This window comes from Chiloscyllium punctatum, chromosome 9 (genome assembly GCF_047496795.1).
Source record: "Chiloscyllium punctatum isolate Juve2018m chromosome 9, sChiPun1.3, whole genome shotgun sequence".
Lineage (NCBI taxonomy): Eukaryota > Metazoa > Chordata > Chondrichthyes > Orectolobiformes > Hemiscylliidae > Chiloscyllium > Chiloscyllium punctatum.
Genome location: NC_092747.1, coordinates 16,113,066 through 16,129,148, shown reverse-complemented (window position 1 = coordinate 16,129,148; position 16,083 = coordinate 16,113,066). Strand labels below are relative to the sequence as shown.

General features: G+C 41.2%; 1 protein-coding gene across 2 annotated transcripts in view; it reads right to left on the bottom strand.

Annotated features, from left to right (window-relative positions):
* asmtl (acetylserotonin O-methyltransferase-like) overlaps positions 1–16,083 on the bottom strand; it is a 54,999-nt gene that overhangs the window by 7,227 nt on the left and 31,689 nt on the right. For both annotated transcript variants that reach the window (XM_072576915.1, XM_072576916.1), the window contains 5 exons: positions 9,485–9,920; positions 7,274–7,445; positions 6,001–6,167; positions 4,569–4,683; positions 403–546 (listed from right to left, as the gene is read on the bottom strand). In XM_072576915.1, the coding sequence (XP_072433016.1) occupies positions 403–546; positions 4,569–4,683; positions 6,001–6,167; positions 7,274–7,445; positions 9,485–9,920 (1,034 nt within the window). The remainder of the gene's footprint in view (positions 1–402; positions 547–4,568; positions 4,684–6,000; positions 6,168–7,273; positions 7,446–9,484; positions 9,921–16,083) is intronic.

Genomic DNA, 16,083 nt, shown 5'->3' with positions numbered 1-16,083 from the left:
AAACAGGGCAATGAGGCTTTCGGTTTCATGTTGCTACTGTGCAGTAGTGACACAAGTGGTATTCGCCATTAACAGGATGTTACTATCATGCCAAAGAGACATCACACAAGTGAATGGTTTGGTTTGGTGAATTTTAAAACTGGTGTGATGCTGACGCATAGGCTGAACATCTCAGATACTGACAAGTCACATCAAACTGCATACCCCTTTTGCTGTTTGCAACTGGCCATTGCCAAAACCTTATTCAATTGAACTGCAATCATCTTCAATTCAGATGGTTGAACCTTCTATCAAGGTTTATTAATTTATTTCTAAGGTGTAAGCTAAACATGAGAAAAAAGGTTAAAGACTGACAGTTGAACCAACAATAAAGCAAATGTAAGTAGTGTTGTTAATAGTTACCTTCTCGGAAACTAATTTGACATAGATTCTGGCCTTGCGGCTGGAATCGCTTAATCCTTTCTAACATTTGTGGCTGAGCAAACACTACAAATGTCATATCTTGATATGCATTTGCCATTTCATACGATAAAGCTCCAGTGCATCCTGCAAGAAAAAAAAGTAATTTCAGTCATAGTTGCTGACAATGTGCTTAATATCAAAATGAGCAAAGAGAAATCAACTTGCTTAGGATCTATGTTATTATACTTTGCACTGACTGAAGATGCATCTATCGACCATTTGAAAAGATGCACCAGACTGGCTAAACATTATGGATGCTCACTTGATAATAGCACACTGAGGGGTGACCTAATACAGGTTTTTAAGTTTGTAAATATTTTGATACAGTGGATGGAGAGAGAATATTTCTTCTTCTATGGAAGAACCTAAAAATTTACCAATAGAAGATCATCAAAAAAGTGTCCAGAATTGACATCATTACTCTGGTGAAAATCCAAAACTCATGACCACAAGACATGGTTAAAGCAAACAGTATTAATGCATTCAAGGAAAAGTAAGCTAAGAATATAACGGAGAAGACAAAAGTGGTTTAAGAAGGTGAACTTAGATGAAGAAAAATGGAAACAGGCTTGATCTGACAACTAACACTGGCATGGACTGGCTGGGCCAAAAGGATTTGTTTCTGTACCATGCATCAGGGGATGTAGAGTCAGTGTGGATAGAGCTGAGAAATACTAAGGGTAAAAAGACCCTCTTGGGAGTTATCTACAGGCTCCCAAACAGTAGTCTGGATGTCGGATGTAAGTTGAATCAGGAGCTGAAATTGGCCTGTCGCAAAGATGTTACTACAGTTGTTATGGGGGATTTCAACATGCAGGTAGGCTGGGAGAATCAGGATGGTATTGGACCTCAAGAAAGAGACTTTGTGGAGTGCCTCAGAGATGGATTCTTAGAACAGCTGGTGCTGGAGCCAACCAGGGAGAAGGCAATTCTGGATTTGGTATTGTGCAACGAACCAGAACTGGTCAGGGACCTCGAAGTGAGGGAGCCATTGGGAAGTAGTGACCATAATACAATAAGCTTCAATCTGCAATTTGAGAGGGAGAGGGTACAATCGGAAGTGGCAATATTGCTGTTGAATAAAGGGAACTATGGAGCTATGAGGGAGGAGTTGGCCAAAGTTCAATGGTGCAATACCTTAGCAGGGATGACAGTGGAGGAACAATGATGGATATTTCTGTATATAATGCAGAAGTTGCAGGGTCAGTCCATTCCAAAAAGGAAGAAAGATCCTAGGAGGAGGTATGGGTGGCCGTGGCTGACGAGGGAAGTTAAGAAACACATAAAGTTAAAAGAGAAAAATTATAACATAGCAAAGATAAGTGGGAAAACGGAGGACTGGGAAGCTTTTAAAGAACAGAGGATTACTAAGAAGGAAATACGCAGATAAAAAAATGAGATACGAAGGTAAACTGGCCAATAATATAAAGGAGGATAGTAAAAGTTTTTTTAGGTATGTGAAAGGCAAAAAAATAGTTAAGACTAAAATTGGGCCCTTGAAGACAGAAACAGGAGAATATATTACGGGGAACAAAGAAATGGCAGAAGAATTGAATTGGTACTTCAGATCTGTGTTCACTGGGGAAGATACAAGCAATCTCCCAGAGGTAACAGTGGCTGAAGGACCTGAACTTAAGGGAGTTTATATTTGCCAGGATTTGGTGTTGGAGAGACTGTTAGGTCTGAAGGTTGATAAGTCCCTGGGGCCTGATGGTCTACATCCCAGGGTACTGAAGGAGGTGGCTCGAGAAATCGTGGATGCGTTGGTGATTATTTTCCAGAGTTCAATAGATTCAGGATCAGTTCCTGCAGATTGGAGGGTGGCTTATGTTGTACCACTTTTTAAGAAAGGTGGGAGAGAGAAAGCAGGAAATTATAGACCAGTTAGTCTGATCTCAGTGGTGGGAAAGATGCTGGAGTCTATTATAAAGGATGAAATTACGACACATCTGGATACTAGTAACAGGATAGATCAGAGTCAGCATGGATTTATGAAGTGGAAATCATGCTTGACTAATCTTCTGGAATTTTTTGAGTATGTTCCTCTGAAGATGGACAAGGGAGATCCAGTAGCTGTAGTGTACCTGGACTTTCAGAAAGCTTTTGATAAAGTCCCACAAAGGAGGTTAGTGAGCAAAATTAGGGCTCATGGTATTGGGGGCAAAGTACTAACTTGGATTGAAAGTTGGTTGGTTGATAGGAAACAAAGAGTAGTGATATACGGCTCCATTTCGGAATGGCAGGCAGTGACCAGTGGGGTACCGCAGGGATCAGTACTGGGACCGCAGCTTTTTACAATATATGTTAATGATATAGAAGATGGTATTAATAATAACATTAGCAAATTTGCTGATGATACTAAGCTGGGTGGCAGGATGAAATGTGATGAGGATGTTAGGAGATTACAGGATGACCTGGACAAGTTAGGTGAGTGGTCAGATGCATGGCAGATGCAGTTTAATGTGGATAAACGTATGCTTATCCACTTTGGTGGCAAGAACAGGAAGGCAGATTACTACCTAAATGAAATCAATTTAGGTAAAGGGGCAGTACAGAGAGATCTGGGTGTTCTTGTACACCAGTCAATGAAGGTAAGCATGCAGGTACAGCAGGTAGTCAAGAAGGCTAATAGCATGCTGGCCTTCATTACAAGAGGGATTGAGTGTAGAAGCAAAGAGGTTCTTCTGCAGCTGTACAGGGCACTGGTGAGACCACACCTGGAGTATTGTGTGCAGTTCTGGTCTCCAAATTTGAGGAAAGACATTCTGGCTATTGAGGGAGTGCAGCTAGGTTCACGAGGTCAATTCCTGGAATGGCAGGATTACCTTACACTGAAAGTCTGGAGCAACTGGGCTTGTATACCCTTGAGTTTAGAAGACTGAGAGGGGATCTGATTGAGACATAATCTGATTGAGATTATTAAAGGATTGGACACTCTGGAGGCAGGAGACATGTTTCCGCTGATGGGTGAGTGCCGAACCAGAGGACACAGCTTAAAAATACGGGGTACACCATTTAGGACAGAGATGAGGAGAAACTTCTTCACCCAGAGAGTGGTGGCTGTGTAGAATGCTCTGCCCCAGAGGGCAGTGGAGGCCCAGTGTCTGGATTCATTTAAGAAAGAGTTGCATAGAGCTCTCAAGGATTGTGGAATCAAGGGTTATGGAGATAAGGCAGGAACAGGATACTGATTAAGGGTGATCAGCCATGATCATATTGAATGGTGGTGCAGGCTCGAAGGGCAGAATGGCCTACTCCTGCACCTATTGTCTATACTGTCTATTGCATCCAATGCTAACTTAGGAAGAGAAATAATAAAGCAAAAACTTTAGAATCCGAGCCTGAGATCCATTCACGTTTCCGAGCAAGCCAGCTGTAGCAAGAGTTCAAACTGAGGCCTTTAAATGTTTCTCTCTTAATTGCTATAATACCTTACCACTCACTTCAAAGTCACCCCCAAGCAGTGTAGCTTCCATTCCAATACTATCCCTCTGGCCTTCAGATTAATTTCTTCAAACCTTTGCTTCTCTACTCAGATTCTGCTTACTCAAATGCTCATTGCTGATTCAATGCTCACTTCTACTGCTTGGGCTGGCAGCTCAGCTGGCAGTTTTGATTCTGCAAGTGCAAATGACCAAATGCAGCATTCCCTCGAAGCTGCCCAGCTGCCTTGCTATACACTCACTCTTCATTACCAACAGATTAAAGAGGTCAGATCCAGGTCTACCTTTTTATTTTCCCCTATAGGCACACCTGGTCTGATTGCACACTCCTTTTCAGTAAATAATTACATAGAATCCATACAGATTTGGAAGCAGGCCATTTGAGCCATTAGGTCCACACTAACCTGCTGAAGAACAATATTTTATGGCACTGCTGGTGCCACATACATCCCAAAAGCAACAAAATAAAACGAGACTGAAACTCTGGTGCCACATCTTATTTTTGTATTACAAATAAACTTTAGGAGTTCAAAGAGCCCAGTGGCCTACTCCTGTGCTTACCCCTTATGACGAACCCCCTTTAGAGACTGCTGTACAACAAATTATATCGCTTGTAGGGAGGAAAAGAAAATGCTGCGTAATTACATTCTTAAAAATTCATACCTAAATCACAAGCTGTTTTAAATGATGAAAGATCAAACGCCAAGACAATGTCATTTCCTGTCACTTTGATAAGGCAGTTAACTGCAGATATAAAAGTTGGTGTTTGTTCAGAATTCTGTTGATAGAAAACCATGACGTTAAGTAACACTTAAAAAATAGGTGACTTTGGAGATAATTTAGGCCAATTATGAAATGTCAGTACAAAGTGTATCAAAGCAATAAATATATTGACAGAGAGTCTAGCATTAGTGCAATCTCGAAGGGTAGAGTGATAATGGAAGAGAATGGTGATTGATTGATTTGATTTATTGTCACATATAACCAAATACAGTGAAAGACTTTAGATGTGGGTGTAATTCTCTCTCTACTCTGACTTCATGCATTCTTTTACACTTCAAACTAAATGTCAGCTTTGCTTCTCTCTTCTTAGTTGCTACGTGACTAGCGCTCTCCCAGGATTTTGTGTTTTTATTTCAGACTTTCGGAATCTGTGGCACTTCGACTCAAAGTCAGAATTATTCAGCATGGAAACAAGCCCTTTGATCCAACCAGTCAATGTCAAGCATAATCCCAAACAAAACTAGTCCCACCTGCCTGCTCCTGGCTCATATCCCTCCACACCTTTCCTACCCATGAGTTCATATTCTCAGTGTATTTTAAATGTTGTTACTGTGCACAAATCCACCACTTCCTCAGGTGCTTTTGAATCTCTTTTCACTTGTTGAGGTACAAGCATTAGTCCAGATCTGTCACTGTTCTTCAAAATAGTGCTGTGATCTATTTTGTTTAGCAGGCCAGACACAGTCTCAGTAGAACACTTTACGGACTCTACTGCACCGCAGAATCAACCAAAATCAAACAGGCTAGTCATGGCTCCTTTTTCAAAAGATCGACAAACACTGAACTCACATAAAGTAGAATTTCTTATGAATTGAAACCTGGAAGAAGCTGGATTTGGTCACAATTGCAGTTGATGCCTTTTAATGCCATTAGACAGGCCATCTTAATGGTAAGGATCATCTCTTTTGGAGCATTCTGGCATACATAGCGAACTTTTTCACTAAGCTCTAGTGAGCATAAATGAAGTTTGCTAGCTTTTTGCAAATTTGTTCTTGGAATGGGTGATTGACTGGAAAGGCCAGCATTTGTTTTTTATCCCTAACTCACTTTAGAAGATATTGCTGAGTTGCATTCTTCAATTGACAAAATACATGCGATGCACATACAATTAGTGTTGTTGGGATGAGCGTTCCAGGATTTCAACCACAAATTACATTCTGTAGTTAATATCTCTTGACATTTTACTATGTTAAAGACACTATACTAACAGAAGTCACTATTATATCACAATGATACCCCAAGACTAATACTAGAAAACGTTTGCTTGACTAGACCTGTAGCTTTAGTGACAAAGAAATCTAGACATTTTTACCTGAACTAAGTCATCAGCCTTTGTTCTGTGAGCACCTTCTTTAATAACTGAAGCAAGATGAGTGAAATATGGCCAAGTATGGTCATTAGCATAAACGATATAGTCATGTAGAGAGTTTTCACTGCTTGACACCAGATATGTGTTGGCTAGTTGTGTATTCTTGTATACTGCAAAAGTAAAATGAAAAGAAAGAAAACAATGTATGAGTTACTTGATCTTTTGTACAGTTTTGGCATAACATTATACTCAATTATGTTTTTTCAGCTTCTTCATGACTATTGTTATATTGTAGCTGACTACAAGTTATTTCTTGCTAGAAAACACTCAAACCGCAATTCAACATTCTGTGCTGATTTGCAAACTATTCTAGAAAGGATATTTATTTTAGACATGTAAACATTCCAATACAGATTTGATAGGACAATGCTAAACATTATGAGACACTTAAATTGACAGAAGCACAGAATACGAACATAAGAAAGCAGGAAATTTGCTGCCCCAGTCTAAAGGAATATGGTTGATATACTACCCCAACTCCATATTCTTACATTATCTAATTTCTCTTAATCCTCTTAAAATCTACAAAACTAATGATCTCAATCCTGAACATATTCAATGACTGAGCATCTACAACCCTCTGAAGTAATGAATTCCACAGGTTCACAACCCTTTGAGCGATAGCAAAGCAGATAACAAGGCAGACCAAATTCCTTCAATTTTTTTGAAATTCATTCATGGGATGAGGGCCAGTATTTAATGCCCATCCCTAATTACCCAGAGGGCAGTTAAGAGTCAACTACATTGCTGCGGATCTGGAGTCACACTTGCCCAGACCAGGTAAGGATGGCAGTTTCATTCCCTAAAGGACATTAGCAAACCTGATGGGGTTTTTTTCTGACAATCGGCAATGGATCATGGTCATCATTAGACTCCTAATTCTAAATATTTCACTGAATTACACCATTGGCTATGGCAAGATTTGAATCTGAGTCCACAGAACATTATTGGATCTATGGATTAACAGTCCAGCAATAATACCATTAAGCCATCACCTCCCTCTGCCAACTAATTCCTAGCTATTACACACAATAAAGCACCTCAAAAAATTTATCGCACATAAAGCTTGATAAAAAAAAATTATGTCTTCAGCACACACTTGGTCAAAGCTGCATAGAAGAACAGGAGAGTAACAAAGGGACCAATAAGGATGATAATTACACTGACCCCCATTTGAACAAAGCACAGATTTACTTCAAGAACAAGATTTACTCACGCTGCAATGTGCCTGGGGCTTTTTCAAGCAAGTTAAGGGTAATACAGGCATCTAAGAGGCATTTGGTTCCATCCAATGTGGTCTCTAATCTCTGAGAAATTTCTGAGATTTCTAAGCCATCCTGTGTACTCAATGCATCAAATACTTTGAGTTTTGAAGCTGTGAATAAGACCTGTAGAAAATTAGAAAATTACTCTTAGGTCCAAACAGAAAATAGAGCTGGAAAAAAAGTGAAGGAGACTGGCGAGGAACACCTCTTCTCCAGTAAGCAAGTATAACATGATAAATCTAAGTTCAGTTAAACCATCACATAGTCTAAATGATGAAGTAAATGTTGGGTAAGGGGCAAATTCAAAACGAATATACAAAGCACTTTAATCTGGAATGTTTCCAACTCACTTTAAAAATTTCAAAGTACATTTCAGCACCAGTAACAAAAAAAGTCATTGGCCCATGATCCACAGTATTTAACGTTGGGTCATAACAAAATGCTGTATTTTTCACTGTAATAGACATTTTACATTGCTCTTTCTACCAAAGTGTGATCCTTGCACAGCCCCAGAGATGCTGCCAGTGTCCCGAAAGCATGAAGAACTTACACAGCAGACTGTCTGCTCTTGTGTGGGCTGGTGACCATCGGCAAGGTCAGTCCAGAGTTTACCTTGGGTGCACATACTCTCACTCTCAGCAGGATCTTTTGGATTGCAATCAGAGAGAAGTGTCAGCTGTTGTTCTGCCCTATCAAGGCCAGATGATCAAAGACCTATTAGAGCAGTCCATCTGCTGCCACAGCTCACTGACCGCAAAGCAAACTTTAAAAACCTTTTAGTGTTGAATGTGTGGTGCTGGAAACGCACAGCAGGTCAGGTAGCAACTGAGGAACAGGAAAATCAACGTTTCGGGCAAAAGCCCTTCATCAGGAAGGCTTTTCCAGTGCCACACTCTCAACTCTAATCTCCAGCATCTGCAGTCCTCACTTTTGCCTAGTTGATGAAAAACCTTTTAGCCTACATATATGAACATTCCAACTGGGCAATCCTTTTACTTGAGACTACAATGAATGATAGGTTCCCAGAGAGTACAGAGGAACAAAGGGACCTCGGCATATAAGTCCACAGATCCCTGAAGGTGTCAGCACAAGTTGACAGGGTGGTGAAGGCAGCATATGGGATGCTTGCTTTTATTTGCTGGACAGTAGAATATAGGAGCAAAGAAGTCAAACTTTATGACTGTATAAAACATTGGTTAGGCCACAGGTGGAATACTGCATGCAGCCCTGGTTGCCACACTATCGGAAATACATGATTGCACTGGAGAGGGTGCAGAGAAAATTTGCCAGCGTTGGTTAAGTTTTTTAAAAATCTATATTCATTCACAGTTGTCACTAGCCAGACTACCATTTATTGCCCATCCCTATTTGCCCAGAGGTCAGCTGAGAGTCAAACACTTTGCTGAGAGTCTTGAGTCACATATAGATAGACCAGGTAAGGATACTGGCTTCATCCCATAAAGGATATTAGTGAATCAGATAGGTTTTTCCAACAATTGGGCAAAAGTGTCATGGTCATCACGACACTTTTAAAACCAGATTTTCTTTTTCTCTTTTATTGAATTCAAATTTCACCATTTGCCATGGCATGATTTGAACCTACATCCCAGGACATTACCCACTAGACTCTGGATTAATACTCCAGTGATAATACTACTAGGCCATCACCTCCCCACCACAGTTATGAGGAGAGACTGGATAGACTGGGTTTGTTTTACTTGAAGCAGAGGAAGTTGAGGGGGGATCTGATTCAGACAAAATTGTGAAAGGCATAGACACAGTAAATTGTGAGAATTTTCTCCCCACACCAGATGCATTTCAGACCAGAAGACACAAGTTTAAGGTGAGGACTTTAGAGGAAATCTGAGAAAAAGATTTTTCACTCTGAGGGCGGCAGAAATATGCAATACGCTGCCTGAGAGGCTGGTGGGGGAAGATACTCTCACAACATTTAAAAACATCTGGATGGGCACTTAAAACAGCAGGGCACAGTAGCTTGTGGACCAAGTGCAGGTAAATGGGATTAGTTTAGTTTGGTGTTGGCTGGTTGGCATTGACATTGTGGGCCGAAGGGGCTGTTTCCTATTACTTTATGACCATAACTCAAATTCCTTTAATAACTTTGAAACAACTGTATTCTAATTTACTCCCTACATCCTTACCTTTGATGCTTTAAAACCATTCACTAGGTCTGCGATTTTACGAAGCCAGGCAACATTCGCCTCAGTCTCGGTAGATGTATTCGTTACGTTGTGGTGAAGTACTGCTGGGCCTTTCACCTCGGGAATACCGTTCGGCTTCTCGGTGCTTGGCCTATTTGCCACTTTTTCTGACACTGCAGTTTGGTCAGAATTCGGTTTCTTTCCAGCTATTTCATTTCCCCTGTGGTTTGCAGAGCCCTGCTGAAGATCATGGGTGCCTTCCAAACTTGCAACAGCATGACCTGCAACGCAATAACTTACAGGTGGGCCGTAGATCTCACCCAGCGTTTTGCAGAAGTGATTCAAAGGGAATCCCACAACATTTAAAAAGTCCCCACGAACATACTCAACCAGCATTCCACCAAGCGCCTGAATTCCATATCCACCCGCCTTGTCCCTGGAAGCAAAGGAACAAACAGTACATGAAGAAACGTATGTCCAATATATCGTACATAGTTATTCAGAAACATTGAAATACAAAGGAATAAGTTCTGAATGTCAGAACAAAAATGACAATGGCTGAAATCACTATGACGTGAGTATCTAAAAGTCTGTTTGATGTGCTGTTAACCTATTAGCAGATGGGAATTCCCAGACATTATCAGCACTCTCACACAATATCTCCACCTGAATGTTAAGCACAGTAATGATTAATCCTTAGCCTGCAACTCTGCTCACAGAATCATTCCTTACAGACAATGCCCCAGACACCAGATGTATGTCCTGTCCCACCTGTAGGACAGACCCATCAAAGATGATGGCACAGTGGTATACAGTCAGAAGGGAGTTGACCTAGGAGTCCTCAACATTGACTCCAGATCCAATGAAGTCTCATGGCTTCAGGTTAAATATGGGCAAGGAAACTTCCTCCACGTACCATCCTCCCTCGGCTGATGATTCTGGACTCCTCCATGTTGAGCAACACTTAGAAGAAGCACTGAAGATGGTTAGGGCACAAAATGTACTCTAGGTGGAGGATTTCAATGCCCTCTATCAAGAGTAGCTCAGCAGCAATACTACTGATTGAGCTGGCTGGGTCCTAAAGGACATAGTTGCCCGACTGGGTTTTCGGCAGGTAGTGGGGAAACCAATAAGAGGGAAAAACATATTTAAGTCTCATCCAGATGCATCTGTCCATAACAACGTCAGTAAGAGTGACCACCACACAGTCCTTGTGGAAGTGAAGTCCTGCCTTCACACTGAGAATAACCTCCATCGTGTTGTGTGGCACTATCACCATGCTAAATGGGACAGACTTTGAACAGATTTAGCAACTCAAGACTGGGCATTGTTAAGGCACTGTGGGCCATCAACAGCAACAGAACTGTATTCCAGCACAACCTGTAGTTTATTGGCCCAGCATATCCCTCACTCGACCATTACCATCAAGCCATCGAACCAACCTTGGTTCAAGGGAGACTGCGAGAGAGCATCCCAGGAGTAGCACCAGGCATACCGGAAGATGAGGTGTCAACTGGTGAAGCCACCAAACAGGACTACTTTCATGCCAGTTATAGACACAGCCAAGTGATCCCACAACCAATGGGTCAGATCTAAGCACTGCAGTCCTGATACATCCTATCGTGAATGGTAGTGCACAATTAAACAATTCACTGGAGGAGGAGGAGGCTCCACAAATATCCCCATTTTCAATGAGGGAAGAGACCAGCACATCAATGCAAAAGAAAACTGAAGCCTTCACAGCAACCTTCAGCCAAAAGTGTTGAGTAGATGATCCATGTTGGTGTCTTCCAGAGGTCCCTAGTATTACAGATACCAATCTTCAACTGATTTGTTCACTCCACATGATATCAAGAACTAGCTGGAGGCACTGGATACTGCCAAAGCTACAGGCCCTGGCAACATTCTGGCGATAGTCCTGAAGACTTGTGCTCCAAAACCTGCTGCTCCCCGAGCCAAATTGTTTCAGTACAGTTACAACACTGGTATCTACCCGACAATGCAGAAAATTGCCCAGGTATGTTCTGTATACAAAAATAAAGGACAAATCCAACCCAGCCAATTATTGCCCCACCAGTCTACTGTCTATTATGAGTTAAGTGACAGGAGGAGTTATCACCATTGCTATCAAGCAGTGACACCCAGTTTGGGTTCTGCCAGGGACACTCAGCTCCGGACCTCATTACAGCCTTGGTTCAAACATGAACACAAGAGCTGAATTCCAGAGGTGAGGTAAGGGTAACAGCCCTTGACATCAAGGCTGCATTCGACCAACTGTGGCATCAAGTAGCCCTAGCAAAACGGGAAGCATTTGGTATGAGGAAGCAAACTCTCCAATGGTTAGAGCTATACCTGCCATACAGGAAGATGGTTGTGGTTTTTGGAGGTCAGTCATCTCAGCTCCAGGACATCTCTGCAGGAGTTCCTCAGGGTAGTGCCCCAACCATCTTCAGCTGTTTCGTCGATGGACCTCCTCTGCATCATAAGGGCCAAACTGTCGATGTTCTCCATGATTTCACCATGTTCAGTACAATTTGCGACTCCTCAGACACTGAAGCATTCGTGTCCAAATGTAACAAGATTTGGACAACATCCAGGCTTGGGCTGACAAGTGGCAAGTAACATCTGCACCACACAAATGCCAGGCTATGACCATCACCAATGAGAGACAATTCAACCGCCATCCCTTAATATTCAACGGTGTTACCATTACTGAATCTTCCACTATCAACATCCTAGGAGTTATCATTGATAAGAAACTCAACTGAACTATAGTAGTGGCTATAAGAACAAGTCAGCAGCTTGGAATACTGCAGCAAGTAACTCATGTCCTGACTCACGACAACACAAGAAGCTTGACATGATCCAGGACAAAACAGTTTGATTGGCATTGCACCCAAAGCATCCACTCCCTCCACGTCTAATGCTCAGTGTGTAGTCTCTAAAATATGCACTGCAGAAATTCACCAAAGATCCTTGGGCAGCACCTTCCAAACCCAAGACCACTTCCATTTAGAGGGACAAGGGCAGCAGATATAGAGAACACCACAACCTTCATGTTGCCCTTCAAACCACTCACCGTCCTGACCCGAAAATATAATCGGCGTTCCTTCACTGTCGCTGGGTCCAAATCCTGTAATTCCTTCCCTAATGGTAATGTGGGTCAACCCACAGCAGGTGGACTGCAGTGGTTCAAGAAGGCAGGTCACCCCCCCCCCCCCCCCCACCTCCTCAAGGGCAGCTAGGGATGGGGCAATAAATGCCAGCCAATGACACCCACATCCCACAAAAATGAATAAATTTTTAAAAAACTCTAATTCTTCAGCTGACACAGAACTACAGGACTTGCATCCACATCTATAATTATCCATGGAGACCTATTCCACTTGTACTAATAGAGGTGTATAATGTGCAATCAAATCTTGATTAGGAGTGGATATTTGAAAATCTCAACATAAAAAGAGAAAGAAAAGCAGAAATGTTTTAGGAGGACATTCTAGAGCAAGGACGCAGATAGTTGATGACCTGGGAGTCAACCCGCCCCACCCAACACCAGTAAAACTTTCTTTTAAGATGATTCATAAAACAAATCCTCCTTAATTTCAACAAAGCTAGGATAAAACTTACTGAAGGTCCAAGAAACTAAGCATGTCCTCAAGGAGAAAGGATTAAGTTTTACGAAATTAATTTGGCAACATACATTAATATTTATAAAGTTTGTGGTTTGCATGTTCCCAGAAAGCATTCCCAAATATAAATTTCTGCACAAACTCAAATATTACTAAAACATAACACAACACTATAATAAAACAAATGATGGGAAACAAGAGGAAAGATAAAACAGAAACTTAGTCAGAATAGAGACAGGAGCATAACTTTTTCAAGGTAGACATACCTAGAAGTGGAAGCGAGTGAAACACTAAAATAAAGAATCATGAATGCTAGAAATCTGAAGAAAACCAGAAGTTGCTTGAGAAACTCAGCAGGCCTACTAGCATCTGTGAAGAGAAAACAGAGTAACACTTCCATTCCAATGACCCTTCTTCAGAACTGATAGCAAGTGCAAAAAAGTGGTTTTCATCGTGATGAGAAAAGGTGGGGGATAAAAGGAGTGAGCTGACTGGTGGAAACAAAGTCCAGGGAAAGGAACACTGTTGATAATAAGCCAGAGAATAAGAAAAGGAGTTTTGAAAGGTCACTGAACTTGAAACATTAATTCTGCTTTCCCTTCACAGATGTTGTCAGACATGAGTTTCTCCTACAATTTATATTTTTGCTGAAGAAAAGCGAGATAGGTGCGAACGGGGCCTATGATTGGTTAAAAATGGATGGACTGTACTAAAACAACCCATGTCATGACAGGACTTGGGGTGAGGGGGTGGGTAAAGGACATGGAATATGGTGCTCAGGTTTTAAAATGATTGATTTCTACATTGAGCCCTGAGGGCTGCAAGATCTCCAAGCAGAAAATGAGATACTGTTCCTCCAGCTTGAAGCAACATTGGCCATTTAAGAATAACGTTTAGAATAAAATTTTAATGAGATACTAGCTATCACTCAGTGGGTAGCATCCTTGCCCCAAATCAAAGGAATGTGAGTTCAACTTCCAATCCAGATACTCGAGCACAAGATCCACTCTGACATGCCTGGGCAGTATTAAAGATGTGCTGCACAGTTGGAAGCACTGCCTTTTGTTTGACATCTTGAACTAAAGTTCCATTTCTCTCTTGGGTGAATAGAAACATTCTCATTTCACTATTTGAAAGAAGATCACAGGGATCCACTCAGTGACCTGTCAATATATATCTTACAACCAACAATGTTCAAACTGATTATCACATTGATGATTGTAGAACTTGAAAACTGCTTGCTACCGTTTTCCTGTATTATAGCAATGGTGACAGACTTCAAAAGCACATTATTAGTTATAAAGCACTTTGTGACACCCTGGTGCGATGAAATGTTTTGCTCATTGTTCTGTACGTGATAATCTAATCACTTGCTACTGCAGAGTTTGACTATTGCTGACTAAAAGCAAAGACATGCTGTCAAAGCTCTTCATTTCGTACTCATCAAGACAGACACAAGAATACACAATTTTAAGCAGAACAACAATTTATGCTGCATTTGAAAAAGAATGCTGACTGATTGGCAAGTAAAATCATAAGACCATAAGATATCACAGCAGAAGAAGGTTATTCAGCCCATCGAGTTGTTCTGCCACTCAATGAGATCACGGCTGATCTGATAATCTCCAACTCCACTTTCCTCATAGCACTTGATTCCCTTACTAAGAATCTGTCTATTTCTGGCTTGATTACGTTTAGTCTTCAACAGTCATCTGCAGTAAAGAATTCCCTAGATTCACCACCCTTTTAGAGAAGATATTCCTTCTCAGCTCTGTCTTAAAAGTGCAATCGTTTGTTCTGAGATTTTGCCCTCTGGCTCTAGACTCTCCTACAACCTTTCCGCATCTGTCCTTTTATGCTTCAATAACATTGCCTCTCGTTCTTTTATATTTTAACGAGTGCATGTCTAATCTAAGAAACCTCTCCTCATGAGGCAGCCCTCCATGCATGGTATCAGCCCGATGAACTAACTCCAATACTTGTGTCCAATATGTATCCAATGCCAGTATGTCTTTCCTTAGATAAAGGCCATAAACTGGTCATTGTATTCTAGCATGGTCTGATTAGTACCTTGTATAGTTTTAGCAAAATTTCCTTACTTTTATACTCCATTCTCTTTGAAATAAAGACCAACATTCTATCTGCCTTCCCTATTATCTGCCGATTTTAAATATTTTTTAAAATTTCATTCAGGGTACATAGTCTTCATTGGCTGGACTGGCATTTATTGCCTATCCCTAGTTGACTTGAGAAGATAGTGGTAAGCTGCCTGATAGAACCACTGCGATCTACCTGGAGAAGGTATACTCACAGAAGTAGCAGGGAGGGAATTCATGCAATATGAAGGAATGGCAAGACTATACAACTTGGATCTAATTTGTTGGTTGTAGAATTACTTAGCTCTGCCCATCATTTTTTGCTGTCTGGCATGCAAGTACTCCTGTGTTTTGAACTTCACCAGGTTGATACCTCACTTTTAGGAAGGCCTGGTACTACTTGTGGCAGTCTTTATTGATCTGTTGAGACACTGCCATTCAGAATTAACCGGGGAACAGTCCATTACCCATCACAATGCCTCAACTAGTTGACTTATTTAAAATTTAAATGGAAACTTGAGGTTAACTGCTACATAGGGCATTTTCCGTAACAATTTCTTGACCAACCAAAAATCAACATGCCAAACAATCAGCAATCTTATTCTAATGCAGTATAAATTGCTGAGCACTCTGAAATTTACTCTTCATGCACCTGTCCTAATGATCACATATGAAAAGCTCAAGAGCAGGTCTCTTTTCCTCTCAACAATCTGTGATAATATCTCCTAGAATTTCACTGGGTCGAGCTGAGGAACTGGTGAAAACGAAGCATTCCCTTTTACAGGGAATTATATCTATGGCTGTTCATCTCTTAGAAGCAGCAGCTAGGATAGATCCCGCAACATTTTAATAAGGCTATCAGTGGGGCATAAAG